The following is an 11157-nucleotide window of genomic DNA, read 5'->3' on the forward strand; positions in this document are numbered from 1 at the left end:
TTCTGCTGTGCATGGGGTCGCTATGAGTTGGAAATGACTCAACGGCACCTAACAACAACAACAACTATGCCAGGAATGACAAATTGAAGAGGAATGGTGTCACATTCATTGCCACAAGGAATATTTAAAAATCTATCATAAAGTACAATACGTCGGTGATTGGGTAATATCCATACTCCTAACAAAGAATACCAGTTAATACTATTACTATTCAAATTTACGCACCAACCACAAAAGCCAAAGATAAGGAAATTGAAGATTTTTACTGATTTTTGCAGTCAGAAATTGACCAAACATGCAATCAAGATATATTGATTATTATTCCTGATTGGAATGCAAAAGTTGGAAACAAAGAAGAATCACCAGTAGTTGGAAAATAGGGTCTTGGTGACCGAAATAACACTGGAAATCACATGATAGAATTTTGCAAGACCAATGACTTATTCATCGCAAATATTTTTTCAACAACATAAATGGCTATGCATGTGGACTTTGCCAGATGGAATAGAGAGGAATCAGACTGACTACATCTGTGCAAAGAGGCGATGGAGAAGCTCAACATCTTCAGCCAAAACAAGGCCAGGAGTTGACTGTGGAACAGACCATCAACTGCTCACATGCAAATTCAAGTTGAAAATGAAGACAATTAAAATAAGTCCACGGGAACCAAAATATGACCTTGATTATATCCCACCTGAATTTAGAGACCATCTGAAGAACAGATTTGATGCACTGAACACCAATGACCAAAAACCAAAGGAATTGTGGGATGACCAAGAACATCATACATGAAGAAAGCAAAAGGTCATTAAAAAGACAGGAAAGGAAGAAAAGACCAAAGTGGATGTCAGAAGACACTCTGAAACCTGCTCTTGAATGGAGGAAAGATATCATGCTTGGTAAAGTGGAGGGTCAGTGAAAAAGGGGAAGACGCTCAATAAGATGGACTGACACAGCAGGTGCACTGTGGGCTCAAGTATAGCAAGGTTTGTGCAGATGGCACAGGACCAGGCAGTGTTTAGTTCTGTTGTACACAGGGTCACTATGAGTCGGAGCTGGCTCGATGACACCTAACGATAATAGCAGCAATAGAGAGTTGATGTTAGGTAAAGAGCCTTTAGGCCTTTTGGAATTTCTTAATGTCATTTTGTTTACACTGTATTTATTTTTATGGTTAGAATTTATTTTTGGTAAATGACTTTAGTTTGCTATTTATTGTGGATGTGGTACCTAGCCTCCAAGATGGTCCCAATGATCCCTGCCTCCTGGTATTCACACTTTTATGTAGTCTACTCCCATCCTGTACCAGAACTGATCAGTGTGACCAATCTTGATGCTTTGTTCTTTTTCATATAATCCAGGTTGTTAGATTAGTCGTTCAGCATACAGACTGAATAAAATGGTGAAAGGATACAAATCTGACACATACCTTTCCTGATTTTAAACAACACAGTACCCCCTTGTTGTGTTCAAACGACTGCCTGTTGATGTATTTACAGGTTCCTAATAAGTACAATTAGCTGTTCTGGAATTTCCATTTTTCATGATGTTATCTATAATTTGTTATGATCCATAAGTTGAATGTCTTTATGTAGTCAATAAAATACAGATAAACATCTTTCTTGTATTTTCTACTTTCAGCCCTGTTCATCAATAGGGAAGTGCAACTGTCTTTTTAAATAAAAGTAAGCTTTTAAAAAGTGAGCGAAGGAAAAGTTTAAATAATCAGTAGAGCAGTGATGTATGGATATTATCAAGATCATGAAAGTGGTACAGAAATTGGCCAATACTGCACAAACACGTCCTAGGCTCTACTGCAGGCTGCATACTCTTTAAGTATCTGAGGATTTAATGTGAACTGTGACTATCAGCTTGAGCTACTTTCCTTACCTGAAGTGTAGTACAGTGGAGAGTGCACTGGTACCAAGAAGTCCCTGATCTGAAATCTGAATCTTGGCTCTATTTTCTAACTCTGTGTGCTCGATAATGTTTACTAACTTCTCTGAGCCTCTGTTACCCCATCTGTAAAGCTGGAAAAATAGCACCTCTCTTTCTGGGCTTCTGCAACTGTTAGAGGTAAGTGTATAGAAGATTCTTAGCACAATGCCTAACACAGTGTACGCACTTAGTAATTGTTAGCTATTTGTTAGTTCCCTTGTGATTACTTTTATCTAGTACCTAACTAGATTATAAACTTTCAGTTAATAAGAGTTTACCACTTCCTTCTTAGGAAGTCAGTGTGGCAGTGAGGTTAAAAGCTTGCTTCAGGTTCTTGAGTCCCAAAAAATAAAAAAACCGAACTCTGCTTTGCCAGTTATACTCTCTGAGACTCAGTTTTCCAGTCAATCAAGTGCAGCATCTAAGAGTTCCCAGAGTCATTAATTAAGTGATATGATATATATAAAACATAGTTTTAAACAAAGTTTTTGGTATGTGGTAAACTAAGGGTGGCTAATGTCTATTCTATTATGACCCGCCAATGAAGATTACATATACTTTTACACAAAGAGAATACAAAGAAAGTCTTCTTTTGGTGGTAGTGGGGTGGGGGAGTCCTAAGTCAAAGACCAAGAGTTTTAAGTGAGGGACTAATAAATAGAGACAGAGAGAAAAAGAAAAGAATGATCGATGATCATTGTTCTAGAATAAACTGAAAGAAATACAGTTTATTTCTATATGCAGAAAAGTGACTCCCAGAATATTGAATCAAAAAATCCCTAACAACCATTCTTGATCTGGGCTGCCTGTACAATAAATATGTAAAACTTCTGTAAATTTCCTAGTAGCTAAATATTTGGATATATATTATACTATGACAATTTGTGGGAATAACTTATATTTTCTAACAGGTGTTAAAACTGGAGTGCTGAATGTATGATGAAAATTATATAAACTGCATATTTATAATCTATTGAGTGTTCCTGAACATATCTGGGCATTAAAACAAATTTCCATCATGTCTCTCTCTATTTTTTTAACAGCTTTCTGAAAATGTATCTTTACTAACACTGCTGGTCTGTGGCTTAAGGATTCCCTCCTCTCCTTTCCCCTCTTTACCTGTGCTACCAACAGAAGGCTATTTGAAATGGTCTAAGGAAAAAATAGAGACTGTGTCACAGATTACAGAATTTTATAGCAAGTGAAGGGACCATTGAAGATGATTAAAATTCAAATAAAGGAGGAAACAGAACAAAGTGATATACCATTATCACAAACATTTTGAAAGCATATAGCTAATAAGAGTATAGCTAATAAGTATTCAATTAAATTTTCATAAAATAAGTTTTAAAGCAAGAATTAAGCACAGATGGCATGTGGCCTGCAGTGGTGGTATATTTGGGAGGTTATGTTTATCTTTTCCCCCTTTTAAATGGCTTCAGGATGTTTTTAGGTAGGGCATGCATGAGCTCTTTAATATCAATGCCTGTCTCCTTTCCCCCAATTATATTTGGACACCATAACATATACTTGACCCCTGTAGCTCTATTTTAAAGAATAGAACACATATATTTTTAAAATCTATTTTAAGGCATTGTTTCACTCTGAATGTCACTTTCAATTTTGTCAATATTATTTATTATATATAGCAGTATTATATCACTACATTTATGCCATAAAAATATTCCGGCAGTTAAGTGACAAATAAAGTAAAATAAGGGCAAGAGGAGGCTTCCTTCTCTTGGGGCTGTGTTGTTAGAGGCACTGCACTAAACAGAAGGGAGCTTTACTTTTGATCCTACTCCATCGGTGGAGAGCTGCTAACATGGTCAAAGGCTTGCATCCCTGTGGCCTATGTAGGGTGAAACAAGTCAATGAGTCACAGTATACTTCTTGTTGTTGTTATGTGCCGTCAAGTAGGACCTGACTCATAGCGACCCCTCCTTGGGTTTCTGAGGTGGTAGCACTACAGAAGTAGATTGCCCAGCCTTCCTTCTGAGAAGAGGCTGGTGGGTTTGAACCCCCAGCCTTCTGGTTAGCAGTTAAGTGCCTTAGGCACTATGTGACCATAAACTACAAAAAGAAAACAGCTCATATAACTCTCAAGCATATGAAAACATAACTCTAGCCAAATAATGATGATGATCTTTCTCATAATGAATGAATAATTTTATTTCCTTAAAAAATTAATATAATCAGAGCTTTAGGTAACTACCCACTCAAGGCCACATTGCCTTAAAATTCCTTAGAAATAACTATATTACACAATTATTTTTTCCAAGAGGATTCACTGGTAATACTGGAAAACTATAGAGTCACTTCCAACAATAATTAGCTATGAAAACAATTTCTCCTTTATTAGGGAGATGCTGCCGCCGCCCTTGTAAGCAGGCTGAACTACAAAAGGATAAGGTTTATATTAATATACTATTCAATCACTTTCACTAAAATACCTATTTTTCTGACCTCCTGAGACAGGTTATCACACACTCCTATAATCCCTTTACTTTGTCATTATTCACTCATCTTTCAGTTCTTCAATTCAGAAGACTGGGAGCAAATCTTAATTTGTATTTATACCACTCTGCATAATACCCTGGGGCTCAATGAGAAAGAGAAAAAAAAACATTTAATGAAATGAATGCCATGTCCCTTCATTTTTACCAGATTGGTATATTGGTGTAGTTGGTAGCTTTGAAACTAATTTACAGGTGTTAAATCCATGATTCTAACACAAAGAGCATGCTATATTACTACCAAACTTGACACCATAATTTCACATAATACTTTCTTACAATGTTACCCCTGCCTGACCAAACTCCTTCCCCCTCAATTTATTATTACTTACTGTTTTTCCTATTTTATTTCTAGTTCTTAAAAAAACAAAAACAAAAACAAAAACACAAAACTCCTTTCCACTGAGGACCCAGGAGCCACACTCCCCACTTCATAGATTTTTAGCCTTAATGGGCTTTGCATATAAATAGAACTTTCAAAGTTCGCTTTGAAAAACGGAACCAGATATAGGAAGAATAAAACTCTTCAAAACACACACTACCTTCCACTGCTCTTTTGAAGAACACTTTACAACTTCCACAAGTCAGGACCCCATAATGACATCCAGAAGCTTCATCAGAGCACACCAGGCAAAGTTTGGGTGGTGGTCCCATTGCTGCTGAGGAGCTGGATGGAGGAGAGCTTACATCTGGTCTCATTCCAGGGCTAAAGGAGGAGAACACAGTGTTACAATTTAACTGTAATAACTGTCAAAGGAATATCAAAATGCAGTTATCTTACCTTGTCACTCCACAGTCAATATTTTCACACTGAACTCTGGCTTTAAGTACTAGCACACTAAAATATCCTTTCTAAACATATTCATGTAATGTTATATTCCTTTTTAATACAAGATTAGGAATAAGGTAATTTCTTCTGGAGTACCCTCTTGATGAGAATACTGAGGTTCTGTTTCATTTAGCAATTATAGTTGTTAATTGCTTAGGATTTATTTATTTTTATCATCACCTTTATTGAGGTGCCATTAACATAAAATAAAATTCACCATCTTAAAAATGTACAGTTACTGAGTTATGTCAAATATATTGTCATGTAACTACCTCCACAGTTAAGAGAGAGGACATTTTCATCCACAAAAAGCAGCCTTCTACCTCTTTGATTGCTTAAAACCAAAAAACCAAACTCACAGCTGGAGCTCTGGTGGCATAGTTCCTAAGGCATTTGAGTCGATTTCAACTCTTAACAACCCCTCCTCCTTGGGTTTCTGAGGCGGTATCTCTACAGATACAGAAGAAGTTGCCCAGTCTTCCTTCTGAGGAGTGGCTGGTGGGTTTGAACTGCCAGCCTCTGGTTAGCAGTCAAATGCCTTAGGCGCTACACCACCAGAGCTCCTTTTAGTTGTTAACAGCATAGATTTTTATTTTCTAATTTTGAGATCCTGTATAGCTTTCACAATCTCAGAATCTGGCCCTACCTATTTCATTCCCAGTGTTACTCTAGCCAAAACCACTATTTCTCCTGGTTTAGAAAAGACTGATCCAGGAGCATTAACTTTTCTGAACCTTCGTGTCTAGCTTGCAGTAAGACTGGAAAACTTTCAACTGTGAGGATTATTCTGCCCTCTCCACTCAGTGAGGATATGACCCAGAGAAAAAGATGGGAGTCTGCTTCTCTCAGTGGGTCTTGTTTTTCATTGTGCAAACTTCTCATTATATTCAGTGTGGACTGGCATTTACTTTTGTTTAAAGATACATATTCTTTTCCCTAATTTGTTATTTTGAAAAGTTTCAAACTCTCAGGAAAATTCCATTAAATTATTCAGTGGGTTTATACCCTATACCTATATTCACCAATTCTTAACATTTTGCCACATGTGCTCCAAAAAAACAAAACCAACCAACCAATCTCACTGCCATCGAGTCCGTATCTTTTTAATGCTAGAGGAAAACCAACGATTGTACTTTAAATGGTGTAATGGTTTCCAATGTTGTACCTTCCTAAAGAATTTTCATCTGACATGCTGACTTTAGAATTAAAACTTACTGCATAACTAAAATAATTTCTAACCTTTGCTTATAATTTGACTGACTATTCCTTATCTGGTTATGTGTTCTCAAATTAGATCTTTGAAAATATACATGGTAGCAACTTGTTGATCTGGGGGACTCTCTTCATTAAAATAAGGAGCCCTACTGGCACAGTGGTTAAGCACTTGGCTGCTAACTGAAAGGTTGGTAGTTCAAACCCACTGGCTGCTCCATGGGAGAAAGTTGTGACAGTCTGCTTCCATTAAAATTTACAGTCTTGGAACCCCTCCGGGGACAGTTCTACTCTGTCCTGTAGGATTGCTATGAGTCAGGACTGAATCGACAGCAATGGGTGTATATTATCACCTATACAAGAAAGTTCATAAACATTATTTCTTCTCTGAATGTTTCTTAATTTGCCCATTCCCTAAAAGAGATGGCATTTAGGAATAAACTTAAGATTGTGTGTTAGTTTGCTGTTTCTTTACCGTTCTTTATTATTGCATGTTTTTGTTTAGGCTAGCCAGTAACAGTACTAAATCTCCATTACAAATATGCTAAAACTAATTTACTAGCAAATTAATTTAAGATACTGTTTTGATTATCTATATGATTAGAAATGTGTTAAGTAACCTATCTTTTCTTTTTTTCTGTTGTAATAAAAGCTAACAGGTAATATATTCTAGAATGACAGTTTTCAGTTTGGTCTTATAAATATTACTATAAATAATTAGGCCAGTAAATTCAAAAGCTCCCCTAAATTCTGTCCTCAAAAGAAGTTTCCTCTAAGCTTCCTTATTTTTATTATTAGGAAGGCAGTAAATTTTACCATTATAAATACATAACTAGATAAAGAAGGTAAATTCCAGGAACAGGTCTCAGGGTTTCATGTTCTCCGAATACTGTCAAAAAGAATTTCTTGATGCTTTCATACTACGAGGCAATGATTCCTGCTACATTTGGGAAAGTGGGCTGAGTGCATATTGAAAGCTTAACAGAACAATAACCTGAAATGATTCTGCTGTAGGTCTGACATAAGACTTTAATTAATGTAAACTTGGCAACTAATGTAGAGGAGCTACTCTGAGCCAGAGTTTTACAGAGAAGTAGGCAGGTCTTGGAGCAGGTGAACACAGCAATGTGTTGGTGAAGCAAAAACTTCTCTGGCTTCTGTTCTGAGGATGCTCCTAATTCCTGCTCTGCCAATCTTTTTGTCACCTGACATCTATTTTTAGGGACCAAGTAGCTGTTTGTATATTTAGATTATGGAAAATGAACACAATGTTTAAAAATGTGAATGACTAATTTTGTAACATTTCCTCAATTACATACGTGATATATACAGTTCGTGTATTTTTAAAAATTTAAGTAGCATTTTGCAGTACTTTATAAATTTAAAACACTTCCATGAATATAATCTCATTCATACTCTCCACAGCACTGCAAAAAAGGATATCATCACTCCTAGATGAGGTCACACAAGCAGGTGGATGACCAAGGAGCATGACTTGTTTCAGATTATAGCTGTATGACTTAACAGCTTGTGTGACCTCAGTAGGTCTCCATAACTCTAAGCTTCAATTTTTTTATTAGTAAACTGGGAAGGATATCACCTGTGTGTGTTTTGGGGAAAGAAGATATAATACAAAGTCCAGCACACAGTTCCTATGTCTAGCAGATATTCAATAACTTAATTCTTTTCTCTTCCAGGATAACTGAAGATTTTATATAAAAAAGCAGTATATAAGTATTACTACATAAGTGAAAGGAGCTCTGGTAGCTTAGTGCGTAAGGCACTTGACTGCTAACCAGAAGGCTGGAGGTTCAAACCTACCAGCCACGTCTCGGAAGGAAGGTTGGGCAATCTATTTCCATAGTGATACTGCCTCGCCCAAGGATGGGTCGCTATGAGTCAGGTCTGACTCGATGGCACATAACAACAACAACAACAACACATAAGTGAAAGGTACTATTATTAAGTTTAAAACCTAGGACAGTATTCCCAAATTCTCAGTTATAATTCAAGTGTATATACAACATGTTCAGGCCACTCAACTATACACAGATGACAAAAGGGAAAGTTAGTAAACAAATAGACTGACAGAAGAGTAGCGAAGAATCTGGAACCTAAGTGAGGCTTTTGGCATCCCTTGAGGCAGTCATTCTGGGCTGTATCAGATAAGAACTAAGTACATATAGAGTTGCCAGGTGTACCACAGATATCAGTGGGAAGAATCCGTTTTGTCATACAAATATGAGGACTATTATGGCTTATAGGCTGGGAGCTCTGGTAGTGTAGTTGCCTAAGGCATTTGACTGCTAACCAGAAGGCTGGCAGTTCAAACCCACCAGCCCCTCCTCTGAAGGAAGACTGGGCAATCTACTTCCATAGAGATGCCACCTCAGAAACCCAAGGAGGAGTCAGTTGCTATGAATTGGAATCAACTCGACAGCAGTGGTTTTGGATTTATGATGGCTTATAACGAATACCACTGGAAAAAAATGAGTGTAAAATGTATTTCATTGCAAATGTGAACCTATGATATTGCTGAAAGGAAGCAACAAAATGAGTAGAACTCAAATAAAAACTATATGGGATCATCATCTTTAATAAGGATACATGGCAAAAAGAAATCAGAAGTACATCATAACCACAGTGCATATTACACACCCCCTTTGAGTAGGAACTCTGGTGGCACAGTGCCCAAGGCATTTGACTGCTAACCAGAAGACTGGCAGTTCAAAACCAACAGCCACTCCTCAGAAGGAAGACTGGGCAATCTACTTCCATAGTGATATTGCCTTGTGTTGGCGAACCTTGGAAACCCAAGGAGGGGTCGCTATGAGTCGGATGCAACTCGATGGCAGTGAGTTTGGTTTAGTTTTGGTTTGAGTGGGAAAGCTGAAATGTCCCAGTCTTAAGGGCATCATCTATAGCAGCTATTGATGCTTGCTTTGTTTACAGGTGTGCCAAGCAATCTGCTAAGAGGCTCTATTACAAAATGACTAAACTGAAGATGCTTTCTTTTAAGTGTAGAGTCATAGGAACAAAAATGCCTTGTTCCAAGTGAATACTTGAATATTCTTTCATATTAAGAATGGAGAGTGTTGGCCACCAAGTCATTCCTGAGGCTACTGAGTTTGCTGTTAGATTTAAGAAAGAGGAAAAGGCATAAAAGCCCTACCCCCCTTTTTCTAATTCTCTGGCAAGAAAAGCAATTGACAGAAAGAGGATCATGGATGAAAGAGGCATGTATAGAGTATGAAAGTTAATTACACACCTTGAGAAGCATGTGAAACATGTATAGCTAAGTTATACTGGTCAGCAGATACTTCCTGGCATGTGAATGCCTGGCACTGTGAGGCTACAGAAGTCACTTATCAAGCATGAAATGCATTCTTTAGATTATGATGAACTCTAAAACTTTGATCTAAGAAGGGACTGTTAAGTCGATTCCAAGTCAAACTACACTTAACGGGTCAGACTACATGTAACAGCATAGAATTGCCCCATAGTAGCAAATATATTTTTAGCTGCCTTTTTGTGACCTCAGAAGAGAATCAGTTTTACAGACAGACACATCTAGGTTTAAATCCTAGCTCCAGTGCTCTACGAGTTGTGTGACTATGGCTTGCTGACTTAACCTCTTTGAGTCTATTTCCTTATTTGTGCCAATTTAGGGTGTTTTGTATAAATTATATAATATTATAATCATATAAAGCACTGGCACATAGTTGGTGGTCATCAAACAGGTCTCTCCTTACCTGTGCAGGGATTCTTTGTATCCCCCCACCCCCTTCTAGAGGATCCATCTGGTGGCATAGTGGATAAGGCATCTAGCTGCTAATCAGAGGTCAGCAGTTCAAACTCACCAGCAGCTCCATGGAAAGAAGATGGGGCAATCTACTTCCATAAAGATTTACAGCTTTGGAAACCCAGTGGGGGTTGCTATGAGTCAGAATCAACTCCATGGCAGTGAGTTTGGTTTTTTGGTTTAGAGAGGATCCCAAGGGAAAAGAAGTGTCACAATCCTCCCTGGGAGCCAGGCGGTGATTAATAGTCCTCTAGAAGCTGAAGTTCAGGTAATTATAGATATTCTTTTTTGATACTGCACCAAAATTACAAGTTAGTTTCTTAAGGTTAATGTTGCAATATAGAATCTGAAACCATATCAGTGAACTTAAAACTGTTATGTTAAAATCCACTGGTCTATGTTGAACTTTTACCCATGCATGATTTTGTAACATCATGCATTAGTCATTTGGAAAATATTGTTTCGCTGAGTAATGCAGATCTTCCAAATGTTGACACACTTTATTAAAAGTCACATTTGTCAAACTTACAATGGCAGAAACAAGTCTTAAAAAATCCTACTTAGAAAGCTCCAGTTTTATCAATTGGCACCAAATACTTTCAGTTCTTTCCTTTGAAGTGATAAATTCACTTCACTTCAATAACTGTTCCACAAAAATCTGTCAAATATTCAAGGATGAACATAGTTTATCTCATGGTGTTCCAAGAAAAAAGTGACTTATTCAAGTCATGACTTACCACTTTTTTTAATTTATTTTTTATTTTTTTTTATTAGGATTTGGGTGAAGATTTACAGAGTAAATTCACTTTTCATACAGCAGTTCACATATACTTTGTCTCATGTCATTGACCAAAATTTAC

At 37.1% G+C, this 11157-nt stretch overlaps 1 protein-coding gene across 1 annotated transcript in view; it reads right to left on the bottom strand.

The window, feature by feature from the left end:
* Nucleotides 1-11157, bottom strand: part of NR3C1 (nuclear receptor subfamily 3 group C member 1) — a 164848-nt gene that overhangs the window by 42125 nt on the left and 111566 nt on the right. Inside the window, exon 2 of the mRNA XM_007939072.2 lies at nucleotides 4997-5160. Coding sequence (XP_007937263.1) covers nucleotides 4997-5160 — 164 coding nt within the window. The remainder of the gene's footprint in view (nucleotides 1-4996; nucleotides 5161-11157) is intronic.

This window comes from Orycteropus afer, unplaced genomic scaffold (assembly GCF_000298275.1).
Source record: "Orycteropus afer afer isolate SDZICR_OR568_19922 unplaced genomic scaffold, OryAfe1.0 scaffold00056, whole genome shotgun sequence".
Taxonomy (NCBI): domain Eukaryota; kingdom Metazoa; phylum Chordata; class Mammalia; order Tubulidentata; family Orycteropodidae; genus Orycteropus; species Orycteropus afer.